The 21,482-nt window shown below is 42.4% G+C and overlaps 1 protein-coding gene and 1 long non-coding RNA gene across 2 annotated transcripts in view; one reads left to right on the forward strand and one right to left on the reverse strand.

Moving 5' to 3' along the window:
* The window catches only part of HELLS (helicase, lymphoid specific), a 27,503-nt gene extending 14,997 nt beyond the window's left edge, over positions 1–12,506 (reverse strand). Inside the window, exons 1-11 of the mRNA XM_065671752.1 lie at positions 11,872–12,506; positions 11,672–11,793; positions 7,030–7,152; positions 5,607–5,666; positions 5,102–5,138; positions 4,944–5,008; positions 4,580–4,621; positions 3,576–3,800; positions 1,940–2,122; positions 1,564–1,707; positions 372–568 (exon numbers count right to left, since the gene is read on the reverse strand). Coding sequence (XP_065527824.1) covers positions 372–568; positions 1,564–1,707; positions 1,940–2,122; positions 3,576–3,800; positions 4,580–4,621; positions 4,944–5,008; positions 5,102–5,138; positions 5,607–5,666; positions 7,030–7,152; positions 11,672–11,793; positions 11,872–11,902 — 1,229 coding nt within the window. The 5' untranslated portion in view covers positions 11,903–12,506. The remainder of the gene's footprint in view (positions 1–371; positions 569–1,563; positions 1,708–1,939; positions 2,123–3,575; positions 3,801–4,579; positions 4,622–4,943; positions 5,009–5,101; positions 5,139–5,606; positions 5,667–7,029; positions 7,153–11,671; positions 11,794–11,871) is intronic.
* Positions 11,964–20,530, forward strand: LOC136010472 (uncharacterized). Its single transcript, XR_010610890.1, has 3 exons — positions 11,964–12,627; positions 15,301–15,671; positions 20,431–20,530. It is a non-coding gene; the product is annotated as an uncharacterized LOC136010472 (long non-coding RNA).
* Positions 20,531–21,482: the final 952 nt, after the last annotated feature.

The following is a 21,482-nucleotide window of genomic DNA, read 5'->3' on the forward strand; positions in this document are numbered from 1 at the left end:
AAAGGATCAATCTCTCACGGGTCCCACATCTGCCAGCCTCACACAGCTTCCTCCAGCACCTTGAGAGAATCCTCAAGCAGCATAAGGCCCTTTGATTAGGCAAGTATCTCCCCATTAAATGCTCAAGTCTTATCTCAGAATTGAGCTTCCACTAATGACAGAGCTGACAATCAGTTCCTTCCTTTCTGAAACAGCAAAGTGTGAAGGCAAGACACATTTCAAAGCTTTTGCCACCAACTAAGCATATCAAATTACAACCATACCATAAAATAGCTCTTTATATGCTGATATAAGTTTAATAATTAAAAGATTCACAGTAATGCCCAAACAGAACAAACGGGAATAGTTTTCACCATCAGATAGCAACCTACCTTTTCAAATCATCAAACACATCTGGCAACAGGAAGTTAAGCAATGACCAAAGCTCTGCCAAATTGTTTTGCAGGGGAGTACCAGTCAACAAGAGCTTATTGTCTGCATTGAATTGTTTCAATTCTCTAATAAGGCGGCAGTTCATATTTTTAATCCTGTGACCTTCATCTACTATAAGGTATTTCCAGAAGCAGTGCTACAAAAACAAAGGATATTTCAATAAATCTTAGCTTTACTCTCTCAAAACACATGCCAGGTGAGATAAAGCAGGACTAATAAGATTGATACTGCCTGTTAAAGATTCTATTTACTTCTGATTCTCACTTTGCCAGACTGGAAGAGCTGAGTCTAAACAGTTAATGCCATAAACCTGCTTCATGGCGGTTACATTTAGAAAGCTTAGGTGACTATAATAAAACTTCTGTAAGAAACTCATCTTGCTGAAAAAGCCATTCTGATGTTAACCATGATATTTATACACTAAGCATAGCTTTTACTCTATGCCTCACTCACCATCACCTACAGAGAGGTAGCGAGAAAAGCAGGTACGCTGTAACTATCTGCTTAGGATGATCAGGGAACTGGAGCACCTCCCATATGAAGATGGGCTGAGAAAGTTGGGGCTGTTCAGCCTGGAGAAGAGAAAGCTGCGTGGAGACCTCATAGCAGCCTTCCAGTACCTGAAGGGGGCCTATAGGGATTCTGGGGAGGGACTCCTTCCATCAGGGGCTGTAGTGGTAGGACAAGGCTAACGGGTTCAAACGTAAACAGGGGAAGTTTAGGTCAGATATAAGGAAGAAGTTCTTTAATGTGAGGTTGGTGACACACTGGAATGGTTTGACTATGGAAGTTGTGAATGCTCCATCCCTGGTGGTGTTCCAAGGCTGAGCTGGACAGAGCCTTGGGTAACATGGTTTAGTGCGAGGTGTTCCTGCCCATGGCGGGGGTTTGGAACTAGATGATCTTAAGGTCCTTTCCAACCCTAACTATTCTATGATGCTATCAACTTCTTAAACATGAAATTCCAGAGCTACTACTACCAATGAAACAGAAAAGAATGATAACACAAATGCCATAGTATGACATTCATTGTATGGGCAGCATATAGGGGTTTTTTACTGTATTCAAAAGCATTGCTATTAGTGGTGAGGCATTCCACCTTTCTGACGGATTTCAGGAGAACTTAGGTACCTGCAGGGCATTTCTATCTCGCATGGCTATTTCAAATGAAGTAATGACCACAGGATGGATCTGCAGTGATCCTTGTCGCCCGTGAATTTTGCGAACCAGTTTACGACGTTCCTGCTGAGCTCCATGATAGAGCATTAGGGGAATCTGAAAAAAAGAGGTTAAGAAGTCAGGTGAACTAAGCTCATTTAAACCTAAAGAGAAGATAGTAGAGATAATTATCTGTTACAAGAAGGCTGTAAATATATAGCACACCATGGCACAGTGTGTAGCAACCAACAACTGCAATTAAACTCATGTTCTATGCAGAGAAAGCTTCAAGGTAAAGAATAAGAATGATTTGTTCTTTTAAAACCTAAGAAAAAGAAAAATCTTTTACCTCTGGAGTAAATCTCTTGAATTCAGACATCCAATTTGGAAGAGTAGACAAAGGACCACATACTAAGAATGGACCAGGGACTCCTCGCTCCACCATCAGTGCTATTGTCGCAATACACTGGATCGTCTTCCCCAGCCCCATTTCATCAGCTAAAATGCCATTGATACCATTTTCCCAAAGCATCTGCATATATAGAAAAAGAAATGTAAATACAAAATAACCAACACACCCTAGGAACAACAGACATTTATAGGAATGTAGGACCTGTGGAAACTCTCTACTAAGCACATTTTATATTACAGATGAGGATGATTTTCTCCATGGTGAAAATAAATACAAGCATCTTGTTGACCTCAGGCATTCATAAGTAGATGTATGTTTCTAGCCAATTAAGTGCCTGACTACGGCACAAAAAAAGCCCAGAACAGTATCAAAGAATATAAATTAGCATTATATCAAAAGGCACTTCAACTGCAAGTCCAGCTCATATGAACTGTATTTTTTATTCATCACAGCTCCAAAGAATTCCCTTAGCTCCCCACTCTAACTCTAAAAAAGCAAGTTATTCTGCTGATGCTTTAGTTTTATCTAGTCAACTAGCTTCTGTAGGCATAGCTACTTCATCATAGGAAGAAGGTGCAATTCCTGACCAATATAGCTGCCTGCTCCAGCCAAAGTTCTTTGTGCAGATTCTGCCTATTCTAACAAGCGACAGAGCAAACTCTCACAAAACAGAAAGGAAGACATAAAAGTGCTCTTTGGCTACTCTAACTAGTAATCATAAAGATTCATGAAAAAGATTACTATAACTAATGGCCCCACTAAGGAAGCTGATTTTCCCCCTCAGAAGTGACCTGTCCTCCCTAGGCACTTCCCAGTGACAGAAGTCAGTGAGCAAGTTTAGTGGCACTCACTTCAGCCTAAGCCTGTTAGAACAGGATAAATAAGCTTGTGGGGAAGTAAAAAAACAAGGAAAATATGAGATCAGTAGCAGAATGAATATCAATTCTGTCTGGTTCCAATAATAAAAAAAAAAAATCAAAGTTGTTCTAATCTGGCTTGCAAGCAAAACCAGACACAAGTTAAATATGTATCTGGGCATTTTTTATGGCAAGTTTCTGTAGGTTTATTTCAAAAACTAAAGACAAAACATTTTTAAAATACTGTGTTGGTATTACTAGTTAGATTTCTAGATGCAGAGAATGGAAAACTCATCCATGCCAAGTCTACAAGGCAGTGGGTCTTTAAACACCTATGGGCTAGATATTCAAACTTTTAAGAGAGAAAAATAGTAACTGTCCCTTAATAGTACGCATAGTCCTGATTTCACCAAATATTTTGTAAGAAGATGTTGCAAAGACAGTAGAGTTGAACAAGAAAATAGATGGGCAAAGGGAAGATGGAGAACACCAACCAGAAAGTCTAAAAGAAATGTTTACAAATATCCTCCCCATGCTGAAACATATCTGCTGCTTGACAATTTTTATAACACCAGGCTCTTCTGTCATAAAAAATCATGAAGAACTGTGTCTTCTCCACCCTCCCTGTATCAACTATTACCAGACTTTTAGTGTATCTTCCCCTCCATTTCTGCTTCGAATCAGCAACAGATCTCAAGATCAGTAACAATCCATACCCGTAGCCACTCCATGCCTTCCACTTGGTACCACCTCATTACGCCACCAGTAAAAATCTTTGGCTGCTGAAAAGGCACTGGTTGTCCATTAAATTTCCGTACTGGATCAAGGAATTGCTTGGCACTATTTCGTACAGCTTGACACAATCTGTCCTTAATGACGCTGTTTGAGTCTTCATTTTTCTGCAGGTCTTCTGGACACAGGTTATCAGAAGAACTTCCATCCTATAGAAGGAAGGTCAAGAAATACTTGGCAAGCGTAATGCATGACAAATCCCAACTAAAACACAGTTTTGCCAAATTTACGCCAGTCTTAACATGCAGAGATGTAAGCCAGCCCCTAATACAAAGACTAATTCTGTGTAACTGTCAACTGTGGAATTTATTTTTAGGATTAATATTACTACCTAGGAAGATACAAAATTTCAATGCATACTTTACTCCTTAAGAATTGAAGAGCAGGGATAGCTACTAAAGATACTTGGCTTATCGTTCTCTACTCATAAAAGCAAGCAGACTTAAAACCTTCCTCACAGCAGTTGGCATTTAAGGAAGCCATTCCCCTTCTGTAAGCTGATTCTAGAAAACGGTGGAAAGAAATTCATACTGTGCATGTAGCTTTTAAACTATACCAGAAGCAAAAGAGACCGCACCTGTTATGACCATGCTTGACTGCTTAAGAGTGATATCTTACGGTCTTATACACCAGCACAAATATTTCTTAGTAAATTTCTATGTCCTTCATTTCTTAAAATACAGGTGCTCTATGAAGTACAATACATTAAAATTCAGTGTTAAAAAAATTAATCAGAAGTTCGGTTTTCTGTAAGTATTTAAGAGCATTCACTTACATCACTTTTTTAAACTTCTAATTTAGGACTTCAATATCCAGCAGAGAGATGTTTATTTACAGGAAAAGTTTAAAGATATGCTAAAAAGTATAAAAAGCCCTCCGCCCCTTTGGGCTTAAGACAGTTAAACTGCAATAACATGTGCCAACATACCTGATTTTCTACTTTACTTTTTTTTGCCACAGACAGTATTTCCTGGAAGCAAAGAAAAAAAAGAATTAAAATCTTACGTGCTTTTCAACCTCAAAGGCTACTACAATTTGTATTTCATGAGATCTTTTAATTGAAGAATCTGGACATACTTTAGAAAGCTTTCTACACAACATCATTAATCATACACGATTCTGAACAAGGCCACACACACCAGAGAATGCACTGCCGTTACAAAGGGTAACTGAAAATTCAAATGGTGATATCTCTTCACAGGTTGTCTCCCCAGAGTCTTAAAAAAGCTGCCTCATCAGTTAAAGTTTGTGTTACAAAAGTCCAGGCAAGCCTATTTAGAGTTATGGCCTACCTCTTTGGACATAATTTCTGAGATGTTATATGTTCCTTCTTCTCTTCCTCTCTTCTTCTTTGTACCTAAAATATAATGTTTGAGTTTATACAACACATCAGACATTAAGGAAACTAAAAACACCTGTAACTGACAAGACGCAATATCTAATACAGTACCTGGTTTCTCCTCTTTGCCATCAACTGCACTTTGACCCTAGAAAATAAACACAAGAAGAGGTTCATCTTCTTCTCCATCTCTATCATGACACAAATAAAAGATACTATCAGCCTCAAACCACTGCCTTTGAAAGTTTCTTGAAGCACTTTTACTATTAAGCAGTTGTTCCTGCTTTTTTACTACTTATTCAGTATCTTGGTTAATTAAACAATCATTCCTAAAAAAAAAAAAAAAAAAGAATAATCTCAAGACAAATTGAAACCATTTTCTTTAGTATAAATTAGTGAGAAGCATCTCCTTAAGATAACTGTCATGTTATCCAGTTTTTAAGCACTTATAAACAGTTTTATTACGGTTAAAATAAATACGGCGTACTAGATAGATCCTGCATGTCAAATACTGGCTAATCTAACTTACTTAGTTTACCTACCTTGATCAAAATTGTCATAATAATTTGTTAGACTTTTATTCAGGAAGTTGTATAAAATAGCTGGTTTATCTTACCTTGGCAGATTTTAACATCATCTCCCTCTTTCTTTCTAACTTTTCTTTCCTCCGCTGTTCCTAAAAAAAGGCAAAAACAAAAACAAAACACCCACAAATTCTTCAATAACACTATCCATTATAGAAATGATAACAGGAAGAGATTACATTGGCAATGCAGGGTTCTGTACACTCTACAGACTTTGTTTTTACACTCTCACTAAAAGCTTCTACTCTGACAGTTTAAAATGGTAAAGCAAAACTTAGACAAGAAAGGGCACCTGCCCAAAATTACTTGTCAGTGAATGCTTTAAACACTTAAATACAGTATTTTAGAAAGACTAATATGAAAATATTCCCAACTGCAAACTCTTCAAGATCACGTCTACTGCAGTAAGCTTTCAGCTTAACTCCTTAACAGCTCTCCTTAAACTTAACATACTACCACCTGTGTTCATTGAAGAACAGAAAGCATTTTGTAAGTAGTCTATAATGCCTTCAAGGAAGAAGTGCTTTCATGTCTTGAACAATTTAAGATTTTCATCCCATCTGCTACTTCTACTTGCTGAATGCAAAAGGACCCTGGGAAAAAGAGATAACGGACTTTGGTATTTATCAGATGGAGCAAGATTTGTTACTGAAACCTGCATTCTATCAAAGCAGTAACCATGAATTCGACCTAACAGTTAAACTACAGAAAAGAGATTCCTGCAGTCTGCCAGTCTCATTTTTTCTTAAGTCACTGCCCCCTCTCTCAAGCATAAACTCTTAGAAGCTTGTCCACAAAGGTACAGTTAAGAAAGTCAAGATACAAATTAACTCAGCAGCCCATGGGTTAAACAACCAAGCAAACAAAACCCTGACCGACCAACCAAAACAAAATCTACAAACAACAAAACTCCACATCATTTTATGGAAGCACTTGTTTAGTAACATCATGGCCTCAGATCACTCTAATTCATAAATTTGCTTGAGGGAGGACTATGTTAGCATCCTGAAGAGACACATCATCCTCAGCCTTCAGTAATTAACACAAATATGCTGCACAACTTCTTGTCAATACTTTGTCTTCTATCCTCTAGCTCCCTTAAACTTTGTTTCTTATTTGAAGCTTATTTTTCCTTCCTAGCATTCAGACCAACAGAATAATTGTAAAGATATCAGTGCTACCTTTACACTGTCATTTTAAATTATAATTCATGCTCTTCCCAGTCCGATTTAGCTATTAATCTATTGAACAAATTCTGAATATTATATAAAGCACCACTTCATGCCTGGGCAGTGGATTTTCATGTTATTGTTAACAGCATTTTTACTTCATTTCAAACAGTTGGATGACCAAAAAAAACCACCAAAAAAAACAAAACAAAACAACAAACGACCAAAACACAACCAGATGGCAGCACATCTTAAGTATCCCCACTGCAGACAAGAATACACCTACCTCCAGTTGCTGCTGTTCCATTTTCGTTAGCAAGAATTTGGAATAGATGTTGCTCTTTTCCAGCAAATGTTGAAGTCTCTTATAGCGCATTTCACTTGACTCCCTGTCCCAAGAAGTGCGAGCCTAACCGACACAAAGAGATGTCAAGTATTTACAGATGCTTCAGAGTGAAGGCTTTTAATACATCGAAGGGTTCTTCTACAGGATAACTACAATTGTCTTACACACGCACACCCTTTCCCTTCCCTCAGTTATAGGTGTACAAGTCCTGAGTGTAGGACTCACATGTACCTACAAAGTTCTGTAAAAATCAAAGTAACTGAGGGTTGCGTTCAGTTGCATACATAAACAGAGCTCTGTAACACACACACACATGCCTCCAGTGCAGTAGCACAAGGCATTCAAGGGCTCAAAGCTGTCTCAACTCAAATATACTAGATTTAGAGCAAACTGAAATTGAAGTTCATTTGTATCCCGCAAAATTTGAGAAGGGGGGAGAAAGAATCCACCTGGCAACAATTTCACCAAATACTAGCTGGGACTCCTCCATGTGCCAATTATTTGGACAAAGGTACAGTTTTCCATTATGAACAAGATATTCAGACAACTAGAAAACCCATTATGCCTAATTTACACAGGTCAATTCCTAATATGAAAACAGCAATTTCTGCTTGCTTTGCTTAGAAAATCCACACATGCTTTTAAAAGTAACTTCTGTTGAACTAGTCAAGGATAAGCATTTAGTGGATTTCCAGTTCTTCTTTAAAACTCAGATCAAAACTCTCACCCAAAAGTAAAAAGGCATTCACCCTTCTGCATTCATCTAACATTGCCCATTAGACTGAGGTATCAAACAACTGAAAAGGTAAAATTAGCATATGCAAGAGAAACCCCAGGAAGGCAAGAAGCAGAGCTTTACAAGATGCTTATCTGTGCCACTGCCTTCAGAATAAATTCTGGGGGAAGGGCACACTAAAACAGAAAGGCAAGGGAACCTTCTGAAACTAAAGCATTAACAGACAGGGAAAAAGGATATTAGCTGAATTAGGTGGTGTGTGACACAAGAATGGGGGAGGCAAGTTTATCTCCCAGAGAAATTGCACCTTTATTTTCCACAAGTAATACTCCATGTCATTCTTATCAAGTAGCTATCATTGGATCCTTTTAGGAGAGGAAGAATCTATCTCCACAAATTTTCTGGAGGAAGACATTGCCTGCCTGTGATTTTCCATAGCTTCTACTCACTTCTGCTCTCCCCAGCTTTTTCCTTCAGATGAAAAGAACCTGAGCTCAGAAAGATCAACCCTTGGTGGCAGTGCAAAGAGCAAATATAATTAAAATTAAACTACTTCATTCAGCAAATAATTATTGCTCAGGTTTACTGAACACAGCATCCTTCCACAAGCACCATCCTTCGACCAATCTGAACAACTGTTACGTTGACCAACTGTGAAAATATCAAGGGGAAAACAGAAACCTCAAAGACGACAAACAGCATGGAATTCTTATTATTTTCATCTTGTCCTTTGACCCAAACCCTAAAGTGTCAAGAAAGTGGGTTTCCCCCTCCCTCTTTTTTGACTGAAAAGGTCAAAAATTTGACACTCACTTTCATCACAGAAACACAGAATCATAGAACAGTTAGGGTTGGAAAGGACCTCAAGATCATCTAGTTGGAACCCCCCCGCCATGGGCAGGGACACCTCACACTAAACTGTGTCACCCAAGGCTTCGTCCAACCTGGCCTTGAACACTGCCAGGGATAGAGCATTCACAACCTCCCTGGGCAACCCATTCCAGTGCCTCACCACCCTCACAGGAAAGAATTTCCTCCTTATCTCCAATCTAAACTTCCCTTGTTTAAGTTTGAACCCCTTACCCCTTGTCCTGTCACTACAGTCCCTCATGAAGAGTCCCTCCCCAGCATCCCTATAGGCCCCCTTCAGGTACTGGAAGGCTGCTATGAGGTCTCCATGCAGCCTTCTCTTCTCCAGGCTGAACAGACCCAAATTCCTCAGCCTGTCCTCATACGGGAGGTGCTCCAGTCCCCTAATCATCCTCATGGCCCTCCTCCGGACTTGTTCCAACAGTTCCACGTCCTTTTTATGTTGAGGACACCAGAACTGCACACAATACTCCCGGTGAGGTCTCACAAGAGCAGAGTACAGGGGCAGGATCACCTCCTTTCACCTCTTGGTCACACTCCTTTTGATGCAGCCCAGGATACGGTTGGCTTTCTGGGCTGCAAGCGCACACTGCCGGCTCATGTTCATTTTCTCATCGACCAGCACCCCCAAGTCCTTCTCCGCAGGGCTGCTCTGAATCTCTTCTTTGCCCAATCTGTAGCTGTGCCTGGGATTGCTCCGACCCAGGTGTAGGACCTTGCACTTGTCATGGTTGAACCTCATAAGGTTGGCATCAGCCCACCTCACAAGTGTGTCAAGGTCCCTGTGGATGGCATAAAAACTCTACATTCTACACAAACACTCTACATTCTTAAGTATTTGTGTAGTGGAGTATTTCCATCAGCCCACAGAAAGAACAAGTGACTGCTTTGTTGAACTGCTGTTCAAATCACCTGGCAGGGAGCTTGCTTAAGTGACAAGCATAAGAAACACAGATGTTTCAAAAACATAGCTGCCCATGAGGTACCAATATGCCTGGGTTTAACTACAAGAGTAATTTCCTCTGGTCTCACTGCCCCCAGATTGCACAAAGCATAACAGAACCACACAGGAAAACATAGCAACACTCTTGCTACAGGTAGGCTCCATGGATTCTAAAGAAATTGAGAGAATACAGAAACCCCCAGCACTATTACATTATAGCATTGTTGCAGAAGTGGTTAATTGTTAAAGAAATTAAACTCTAAGTCCTCTTGTCAGCTCTTCCTGTGCAATGAGATAATTTGCTCTACAAGAGTTCCTTCCCTTCTTAGCCTCTAAAAGCACTGCCTCCAAATTTTTAGTTTCAAATCTGATCAAGTACCTGTACAGAAGTTCAGACAAGCTCCATAGTGACTTATTGTTTGCAAGAAGTAAGATTTCTGCGAAAATAAAGTATCATTTTCCAACTACAGCATCACAAAATGCTGCAGCCTAAAACCACCTTTATAAATCAGCTTTTCCTAGCTAAAAGAAAGATAAATTAAAATTAGTTCCAGGTTTTAGAAACTGTATTTCTCATCCCCTTAGACTAATGCTTCAATTTTTAAGATGGGAAAAAAAACAACCTTATTTCTCGAGTATTTCAAGTAATAGCACTAGCTCTTCAGAATACAATTCCCAAAAGCATTTAAGAGTTTTTTCAAGCCTGTACTTCCTTACGCCTAAAATACAGTATCTTAGGTTGTATACCAATAGCTTGACAATTTGTATCAGCAGAGGCTGAGAAGCATCATGTTTTCATCTTCTCTCTCCAAAATTGGTTCATATCAACCAATGCTTATTTTCAACATAAGAAAACATTCACAGTGAGAAACTAAATGTAGTGATGATTAAGTTACTTGCATCAGCCATGTGTCATTTCCTTGATACAGTCTGTATTTCCTACAACATAATAAGACTAAAACATTGACTCTCCAGATGATCAAATGTCCATTTCTTCTGGCAGCAAGGCCAGCTCAAGCAGCTCCTGCTCTCCTCAACTGAGAGGTGCCTGCACAACTGCATGCAGCGAAGAGAAGAGGAGAACGACTGGCAATAAATTGATCCTTTCTGGCTAGGCTACTTCCTTGATGCAGTTGCTGCCTAAACTATACCTGCTACCAAAAATAATGCTTATTTCTGGAAAGGATGTAAGGTATCTATAGAGGTGCCATAGAATGGTTTGGGCTGGAAAGGCCTTTAAAGCTCATCTAGATCTAACCCCCCGGCTATGGGCAGGCACACCTTCCACTAGACCAGGTTGCTCAAAGCTCCATCCAGCCTCGCCTTGAACACTGCCATCGATGGGGCAGCCACAGCTTCTCTGGGCAACCTGTGTCAGCACCTCACCACCCTCGTAGTGAAGAATTTTTCCTAATGACAACTCTAAATGTGCCTCCAGTCAGTCTGAAGCTGACAGTGTCAGCGTCCTGCAGGCTTGAATCAGGTCATCAGCTAGTTTGATTGGTTTGGTTCTTTTTTGGGGGGTGGAAGAGGTTGGGTTTTTTTGTTTGTTTTGTATAATAAGGAGCAAAACTAGGAAAAGAAGCGTTATGTACACAGACAGGAAACGCCAAGAAAAAAAACCTTCCCTTTAATATTTCATGTAGAAATTCGTATTTATCTTACTACCCTTTCTGAAGGCAAAACGTTATAATTTTCTTAAGCTCAAAACAACAAAAATCAACAGGTAATAATTTTCTCATTGCAAACTTAAATGCGTAAAAAATGCAGTAGGCTTCTTACTGGCTGCGAGAGGCCACCGTTAGCCTTTAGAAGGAAAAAAAATCCAAACGCCCCAGTGCATGATCAAAGGCGCTTGTGAACCACAGCCGCCGCCGGGAACTTCACCAGCCTCCCACGTTTGTTTGTTTTGAAATCAGTGGGGCTGCAGACACCCGGCCCCGGCCCGCAGCCTCCGTCGAGCCCGGGCACGGCGCTCGGACCCACGGGCCCAGGGACAGCCGCATCTGCCGTGCCCTCAGGCCGCCCCTCACCTTCTCCAGCATCTGCCGCTCTTTCTCCAGCCCCGCCGCCTCCAGCTGCTCCTCCTCCTTCAGCATGGCTGGAGTTATCACGGCCGCCTCCGCCTGCTCCCCCATCTCCACTCCCAGCGGTTCTACAACGAGCGCAAGGTTACTTGGTATGCCCGCCCTCACACACCGCAGTCCCGCCCGCCCCTCAAGCTTGCCCTCACCGCCGCTGCTCGCCGTGTTCCGGGCCGGCATGGCCGAGCGCCGGGGCCGTTAGAGCTCAAAGCGGTGCAGTGCCGCCACACGCACTGCCCAAACTCCCGCGCGCACGGCGGCTCGCACCTCGCGAGACCAAAAAACGCGCGCTAGACCAGTCCGCGCGAGAGGTGGCGGCGATCTCGCGAGGCAGCCCGCTCCGCCCCCTCTGTGGCCTGTCTGGAAGCCATCTTGAGTCCTGGCGGGCGACGGGCACATCCGGGTGTCGTTCTTGCCCTGCCGAGCTGCGGCTACGCCGGGGAGCTCTCCGGCCGGTGTCCCGCGTCGAGCCCGGCTGCAGCTGCAGTGTTGAAGCGCTCTGGGGCTTGCCTGTCCTCCCTCCCTCCCAGCGGGGGACCTCCACGCTCTGCAGCGAGCCTGGGGAGCCTCTGCCGTGGGTGGTGGTCGTTGTTTCAGTTCAGCCGTGTTTGGGGTCCTGTGGTGGACAGCGCGCCCTTAGAGGGCCGCCGTAGGCCGGTACTGTCGGCTCCATCATCCTGGTTTCCTCTGCAAACAGGAGCGGCACCGGTACCCGTCGCTGGATCTCCACCGGGAGAGCGTGAACGTGGCGAGGGCTGATTATGTCCGCCAGTGCAAGGACGGAAATACTTTGAACATTGGCTTTGTGCCACGAGAGGGCAGAGGAATGCTTAAAACCCAAGGGACAGCTGTGCTTCCTTCACCAGTGGAAAAGCCCTCCTTCCCAAAACACAGTCTGTATCAAAGTAAGCATTTCTAGTTGTTCATAACACAAACACTTTTAGCGTCACCTAAATAACACAAGCTGTCAAAATAGCTTTGGGCTTATCACCTCAAATCCATAAAAAATATAATGCTGTGCTACTAATTTACTGGCGCGTGTCAAAATGGATCACTATTTGAAACTTACTCTGCGAACAAGGGGACCAGAGCTCCTCCTGCTTCTAAATAGAAACCTGGAAAGGGAGAGAGGGGGAGGAAAGAAGAAGCAGAAGAACAAACAAGTCTAGTAATAACTGAGGTGGATGGCATTCTTCTCATTCCCAGAGCCTTAAAGGCTGATTCTGGATGTTGTAATGTGTTTTGTGGAAAAGTGATTCTGCTTTGCAGGGTACAGTTTGGAGGCTAGCTCGGGATGGTTCTGCATGGATGTGAGGGAATGTTCTTAAACCCCTAATAAGGTTATTTTACTGGCATTGTGCAATTGAATGCAGGCTTTTCCAGCCTTCTGTCTCACTTGCAACTATTCTCAAGACATCACGGTAAATAAACAAAGAAAACCTTTATTTTCTGAGGCACGTTTCATTCCGTGAGACCTAAAGTGCTTTCCAAACTAAAGCAGAATAATCACCTAGATGACAACTGAAATGCGTCCAAGCTGGAATATGATGGTGGCTTAAGTGTCTCCTAACAGCAACTGCAAGCAGAAAGCAGGGATGAAGATGTAGCTGGAACTTCAGGAGCACTCAGGAAAATGAAACTGCGAAGATTTTGGCTGGGTTATAAATGTTAACACCTCTGCTTCTTTCACAAACCACCATAAAACCTGTTCTGCCCAGAAATTCTAAGCAGCACAATTTATATCTCCTATCCAAAGAAAATAAGCCTCTACATAAAATACATAATAGAATACAAATGTTCCATTTCACTTCAGTATCCATATGGATTATTTTGTAATGTACTTAAAGCCATTTTTAGAATTGTGAGACATAAACCACCTTACCCCAGATTATCACTTAAATCAGGCAATTGTGTTTCAGCCATTTCCTGCTCTGCCCAACACCTTGTCTGAAAGCTGTTTGGGGCAGGAAGGGATTTGCTGGCGGGTAGTGCAGTTGTGATTCCCTGTGGGCTGCTCAGCATCATGAATGCCATTCAGTTTTGCAGGGAGAGTGTCATTGTGTAACAGCCCTCACCCTCCTTCCCACCACCCCAGCCACTAGTCCCAAGATTCTACTAAGCACCACAACAGGAGAGTGGTTCTGTTAGCCTCTAGGGGAGTATTTGCCTTTGTGTGCTGGGTGTTTCTGTGTTCAACTAGTCATAATTGAGGGCTGGAATATTATTTTCCCTGTTTATTGGTAAAAGTCATCAGAAATAAATGACAGAATAGTAATTAAAGCTACATCTTCGGTGACACTGAAATATCCAATATCCACAAAAACTGATGAAGTGAAAGATTTTGTAAAACATGACTTTAAAAAAAAAGTATTCCAGGTAAATGCTACCGGATCAGTCAACTGTGTCTAGAGCCTATTGGACACATACCATGGACTGGTTTTAATGTCCCGCAGACAGACAGAAACTTAGAAGGGGAGTGTGCAAGATTCATGTCCGGTCTTGCTCTTATCCTGGCTTAGCACATGTGAGTAAGGTGATGCTGACAAACATCCTCATCCAGATCCAGCGATTACTGTGGAATGAGTAATTGCTGCTCATCACTGCTCCTCTCCGGCTGCTCTAGAGACTGAGGCTTCTATATTTGATATTAATGTCTGAGGTAACAAGGGGAATAAGGCAGTGTTTATGTAAATTGTTCATGGGGTAGATTCTTAGGGGTTGGGAATAAGGCTATTTCCATCAGCAAAGGATGTTAAAAAGCCAGAGCTGGTAGCACCATCCATAAGTGCAGCAGGATCCAGAAAATGATGTGTCTCCATGGTATAAATCTCCACTTGCTGTTTAGCTCAAGCAAAGACGTTGAAATATACAACTCTCTAGAAGCAATTTCTTTTATCTGAGTAGTCAGTGACTTGTTGCTGCAGTGCAGAAAGTCACCAGTTCATCACCTTTTGTTTCAGAAGATTAAAGTCCCTCATAACACACCTGGACACTTACACAGTGTAATGCAAGGAGCAGAGAAAGATGAACCTAGTGCACAGAGCGGGCTGGGGGAAATTACAGTGCAAGAGAGCAGATAAGAGTTAGAAAAATGCAGATTGTAAACAAAGACGGTTCTGTTCTCAGGTTGGCCAAGAGGCTGCTGCTAAGTCGCAGTAACCCTGGATTGTCACCTTTGAGATTTACTTGTCACTCTGGTATGCAATACAAGAATGCGTGTCGTTTCAGCATGCTCCTTGCCTGCACAGGTTGTCTAACTAATTTACTACAAACTGTAAAAGTAGTTCCTTGTACTAATTGACCTGTCTGCTGAATGACCGAAGAGGAAGCTGGGACTTTGAAATAAGATGGTTTTCTCCAGATGTGAAAAGTGAGGCATTCAGATTCAAGCTATTTTGCCCTTGTCTTACTCCTTCACAATGTAGGTACAAGGCTTTCCTATTCCTGAGCAAATGAGAAAGTCTCCAAAACTGGCAGATAGCAGCGGCATCCCTGAATTTGTTCATTGCTCTTCGAATTTAAATTTAGTTTTTCTTTTTCCCTTTTTACTTTTTTCCTTTTTTTTTTTTTTTCCTTAGGATTCAATGCTTGCTAAAATGCAGCAATAGCGGCCACAGACACCCTGGGTGCTCTTCCTGATAGTAACACCCTGTACTTGCTATGGCTAAAAGAAATACCATAGAAGCATCCTCTTCTCCATCCGCAACCACAATCCTTAGGTAGTCAGAAATTTCAGAGACCATCGAGATCAGTGGATTGGCACATATAACAAAATCTCCTGTAACTTAAACATCCAGCTGGGACGTGTAGGAAAAAAGCACTGAAGCTGTCTGAGGTCTCAGCAGGTAACCAGCATGCTATATACACAGTAACGCTAGATGGCTGCACAGACTCCAAGAAACTGCTCTTCAAGTTTCGTTGTGTGGCTTGTGGGCCTGAAATATATAAGGTAAGCTGTATTGATCAGTGAAGTAGGAGCACGTTTGTGTGCTACTCCCTCTATGTTAAATAAGCAATCAAGTTCTCTAGGCTATCAGTCAGAGCTGCAGGGTACTAGGAATCGCATATGCTGATGGCTGGGCTGAAACATCCCACCAAATAACGAAAATATGCTACAGCAATGCAGTCTTCCTCCAGATTTGCTATGTCTCCACCAGCAGGAGGTGAACCACATATGGAGCAGCCCCTGAGACACCCATTTCCAACCTGGCCTTTGGAGTAACCTGAAATCCCCATAACTGCAAAGAAAAGGGTGGGGTGTGCAGAGGGAGGCAGAAATCTTTGTGGCCATCCAGCTTTAATCAGCTATATTTGTTTGTTTACAAAGACATCTAAATAACACCACCCACCATTCTGTACATCAACATCCCAAGGTTTTTTGGGGGGCACCCAGTTCCCTGTTTTCTAGCTCCTGTTGCAGCATGCAGCCCAGGCAAGACAGAGCAGGATCAGGATTGTCAGGTTAAAAATTGATAGCATGATGTCACACTTCAACAGGTAAGCAGTTCTGTTGGGGGCCAGGATCCTTCCTTAAAAAGCTGCTGCAAAAGTGACAAAAAAATCACCACTTTAATCTGACAGTTACAGTGAGCCCTATAGCCTCGTGCTTAAATACACAGTTTTTATTCATCCATTTCTTAAAAGATTGCTTGTGTTTTTTCACTGTGATAAGGTCTGGATGTTACAGCACTTCTGCTTGTAACTGTGAGTACAACATCTGTAAGAAATGACATTTTTATCCAGCTGATCTCTTGGTCCAAATCTTTCAAGCAAAGTTCTGTGAGCAATGTGCTTCCTGGCTTACATTTGGTAACTGTAACAAAATCCTCCCCTAGTTTCTCTGCCCCTAACTGTTTGGCTCTGCAGTGATTTGTGGCTGTGTATTCACACAGGCACCAGCTTCATGCACAATGAGGAATGGCACTCATCCTGATAACCCTCTGCTTCAAAAATACAGGCTGCCCTCTCTTGATGTGAATACGTACTCGAATCAGAGCTTATGGCTTCATATCAGGGTACCCCACATGGGCAAGATGGCTCCAAACACTGGATGGCATCCAACCCCATTGGACAAAGCTCCTGGTCCATAAACCACCTCTTTGCTTGTGGCTGCAAGAAATTAAAATGTTACAGGTGAGGCAGAGAGGGCAAGCACAGAAATCCTGGTGTGCTGCAGCTTGCTACCTGCCCAGCACTCTTGCCAATCTGCCAGTGAAGTATAGGGGCCACAGCATGACTGACTGCAGCCTGTGACCCATTGGATGCCAAGAGGTCACAGACTGTGTTTAAGGGATCTGGTAAAGCTAATCACAAGGTGCAGCTTTGCGTGTGCTGCACAGCAACCCACAGAGGTGCAAGCTCAGAGTCCTCACCTACCAACTCCCTGCTTCTTCTCATAGTCAGAGTTAACTCTAACCAGGAATGATTACATTTTTGAGTGTCACATGAGATAATGACCTCTAAGTCATGCTAAAGGAAAATTCTTGTGAAATTTTTGCTGCCAGGCAAAGGGGGAACACAAACATCCATGAGCTCAATGTACTAAACATGGATGTTGAGATCTTACTACAGGTTGAGAGCACAGAGCAGGGAGACACCTATGTACAGGCAAAATCCAGCACTGACAACATGTGAGAATGGTTCAAGCACCGTGGTGTTCACAAAACTCTGTTCATAGGTAGTAAATTGTCTCCTTCTTTCATGGCTTTTCATCACTGTGATTCAGCCACATTACATGACAGCTGGTTTGTGTGAAATGATCAGTCTTTTATTGTAACTCCTTCAGAACTGGGCTAGATACAAGTTCTATCACCAGGTAGATGTTCTTTATCCATTTAATTGTCATTACAAATATAAGGAAATGCTACATCATTTGCAAGACTGTGGTTTAACCCCAGCAGTAAGGAGGGCCAGATTCCCATTCACATTGCCTTGTTGAAGGCCTCTTGAATCACAGCTATGGTGGAAAAGGACTTGTCAGTACCATTAAGAACCTTTTCACAGGGTTTAGTCAACGCCTTCTTTACCAGGCTTAGATTGCCTTCGGGGAATTCTACATTGTACATGGTTTGCTTGCAATTGTACTTACTAATGTGATTTGTTTATGTTTTGTAATACAAGACCCCAGATTTACTCAGTTGGCTGCATGCAGACAGTAATGGGAAGTTACTATTTAATCTGAAATCCCCTTCCTCCTGATTCCTACATACTGATTTTTTTGATGACTCAGAAGGGACTTCCAACCTGCAAGAGCATATTGATCTCCAGCAACAGGCAGCAATATACACAGACCCAGTGTCTCCAGCCTGTAAGTCCAGCGTAGGCCAGAGCTGTGGGATCAGGCAGCCACAAATGGTTCTCTGCAACCTGGGTGGGGTGGAGAGCCCAGCCCATAAGACATGCTATGCTTTTAGCATATCTGCTGAGGAGTGAAACTCCCTTCCTTCACACTCACCACAGCACAAAGGTATTTTGAATCCTACAAAAGGCATGCCAAAAATCAAATTTCTTTCCAGCAATAAAGAGAATGAGGAATGTATGTAGCTGGTCTGTTGGGCTCAAAGGGGGAGAAGATTAATTACCAGCGAGGGAGGATGACTATAGATGGCAAGTCAGCATCTCTGAGTATTTTGGTTTTCCTCCCTTCATCCCTTTCTCCTTTTAAAATGAATTTTAAGAGACTGTTTACAGTAAAGTCCTTTTGCATGCTCAGGCATCTTGTCTTGTATCAGCAAGTCCCATCGTTTCTGCTAGCATTCAGGAAATGCTGGTCTTCCATGATGCTTCAGAATCTTCTGTGAAGACAAACCAATGGGTGCAGAGGTTCAGGAGCAGCTGTAGGTGAGGCTGTGAAGAGGGGCTGAGATGGCCAGCAAAACATCCGGGGGTACCTGGAGGGAATCCCAGCCTCAATGAACTCACTGAGTATTTTGCTATGTCAGTGCATATCTTCTCCACACCAAATTTCTGTCAAATCCCCAATATTTCACCAAGATTCTTTGCACCTCTAGAGTTTGCTGTTCATGGTTAACCCCCCCGTCACAGAAGGCTTTATGGTACAGCCTACACATGGAAATGACAGAGGATAGGCTGCAGGATCTGTGCTGGAGATACTGCACTTGGATTTAAATGTAAAACTGGAGGGTTTATGCAATTACAGTCATTAAGAGTCATCTAGTATTGACTGAATAATAGATGTTAATATTTGCAGCCAGACCAAATTCTTCCTCAGATCAGTTCCTGCCCTATGGTTTCAGCTGGATACACTGTTTTCCATTTTGTCTCAAAAGTCTTGACTGGGAGTAAGGAATTTAATTTCAAGCTGTTACATTGAGACCAAGGTCTACCTCATTTATAAAGTATTCCAGATTCACAGGGGACGGGAAACACTATAAAGGTGTGAAAATGCAACCTTTCTGTGGCATTTCATGGCACAGACTCAAGTAGATGCAGAGACTCAAATCCTCGTTTATTATCACCAAGCCCTTTTAATCCCCTTGTTCGGTGCTTTTCCAACCTGCACATACAAACAATGTTCAATTTAATTGAACACTGTGAAACTCTTATCGCCTTCACTCCCCACACCTTTCCCTCTTTCTTTTAGGTAAGAGGCAAACCCACCAAGCTTCCCTCAGAAGATTTTATGCTGTGATCTTGATCCTGAAAAGGCAGAAATACTAACTAAGCCAGTAGTTTTCATCCGAAAGAAGGGGTTTAGGGTTTTTTGATACAAAGTGTGTCTACAGCTGCCTCTCTGATACAAACATGCTCTTTAACCTTAGTGCTGGGTACACAGGCAGAGCTCCCACTTGGACCCATAGATGCATCTATTTAATACAGGCCTCACAGAAGGGAGTGGTGCTAGGTAGGGGATGGTACACTATAGATCAATCAAGTTCACCCTCTGTGGGACAAGCCTGTAGCATCTTAGGGTGCTGTGCAGGTATTACTCCAGGGCTAGCAATGATCTTTCTCTTTCCACTAGACATTTTCCTAGAACCTAAGCAGGAATCACCAGGAACTGTGCACTACCGGGATGCTACCATGTAAGCCATATGAGTGTATCTCATTGGTCATTACAGTACTCTGCTTACATGGAAGCAACCCAGGATCATGTACATCCGGCTTACAGCGAAAAGCCAAAGAAATCTGAGCATTGTGGACTGACATCATTAGGTGCCAGACAGGAGGGCTCAGGACACATTGTACAGACTAATTGTCAAAGACACGTTCCTGGCATTCTGAGTCCATAAATAATCTTTGCAAAAAGGTATTAGGTGCCTTCCCCAAGGGCTGCCAGAAAAAAGAAATAAGTAGACCAGAAGGAGCTTAGGCACATTCCAATTTGGGGTGGAGAAAGGGGCTGCAAAGACATCTCCAGCAGACTTATTATGGTACCTTTATGACATGTTTGCCTTTTCTTACCCAGAGGGCAGGGGTGGGGGAAATACAATTCTTTGCTCTGACAATGGTGGAGATTGAATGCTGTATCTGTATGGACAGCACTCTCTTCTATTGGAGCCACTCCTGCAAAGTTGTCTTGAGCCAGACTGACAACAGCCAGAGGGGGTTCTGGCAGCTGCTCATATCCCAGGAAAGTGGCAGGTATATGAACTGATCACACCAAACTTGGGAGAAAGCAGAAGGAATGAGGAAAGTGTTTGGATATGCACAAACAAATCTTTTCTTGCTCCATTCTTATTTACAAGGTTGATTGAGGCCAAAGCGTCACCTCTTCAATCCAAAGTAGCAACATGCAGGGAGCACCGCAAGTCTGCTGATGGCCTCACTGTGATCCTGCAGGGGACTCGAAGCACTCACATTTAAAATAAATGGATCACAATGATAAAAGAGAGTTATCTTCACTTTATCGTCATATGCTCAGAAAATTCCCATGAAAACATAGGAAATTCCCCCTGCTGCTTCCCCAAATGCCTGTGCCTGAGGCCCAAACTCAGTTACTCAGTTTTAATCCCGTGCATGAGATCCAAGATCAAAGTTGGTGGGACTTTGTTTCATTGCAGCTATTCCCAGCACCATCCTTGGAATTCAGACAGCTGCTGGTTTTCATTCCTCAGCCATAGGGTAGCCAGATCTGACACTTCAGTGTTAACCCCTGGGTTTGGCATAAATTCTGAACTGGAGTCTGTCTCCTGAAAACTCCCCTGCTCTGTGGAAGGTGACTCACCTTCACTACAATACCCCATGGGGATACATTGTTCACTGTTGTTTGCTGCATAGGTGCCAACATTTTTTCAGTGGCAAAGATAGTGATCCCTATGCAATCTGGGATCTTCTGAGATGCAAGGTGATCTATAACTGTCCATTATATTATCCCCAGGGGAGAGGGAAGAGAATTGAAAACATTGAACATTGACTGGAAAAAACAAGACCAGCCCTGTATTTAATCAAAACATTTTGTTTTGCTCCATTTGTAATTATTTCCATCCAATGGACAAATATTTTAGCAATGAAAATGACAGTTCCCTTCCATGGGCAAACAAAATAAGAAGTCATGTCAGTTCCCGTACAGTGCCACAGCAAAGGTGACATATTTTTAATGCTGTGTTGAAACTTTCTTGTATTCCAGTAATACTGAAAGCATCAATTTAGGTTTAATGTTCTATTGTTTTCAGTGCTGGAGGGTTTTGTTAGGGTGGTGGTGGTAAAACCAAAGATTTGTGGGGAAAGAAGTTGACGTGACACTTTATTTCCCCTGAAACCCATGAGGACATGAATATGAACACTGAACATGCCCACA

The sequence above is a fragment of the Lathamus discolor genome, chromosome 3 (genome assembly GCF_037157495.1).
Source record: "Lathamus discolor isolate bLatDis1 chromosome 3, bLatDis1.hap1, whole genome shotgun sequence".
In the NCBI taxonomy this organism is placed as follows: Eukaryota; Metazoa; Chordata; class Aves; order Psittaciformes; family Psittacidae; genus Lathamus; species Lathamus discolor.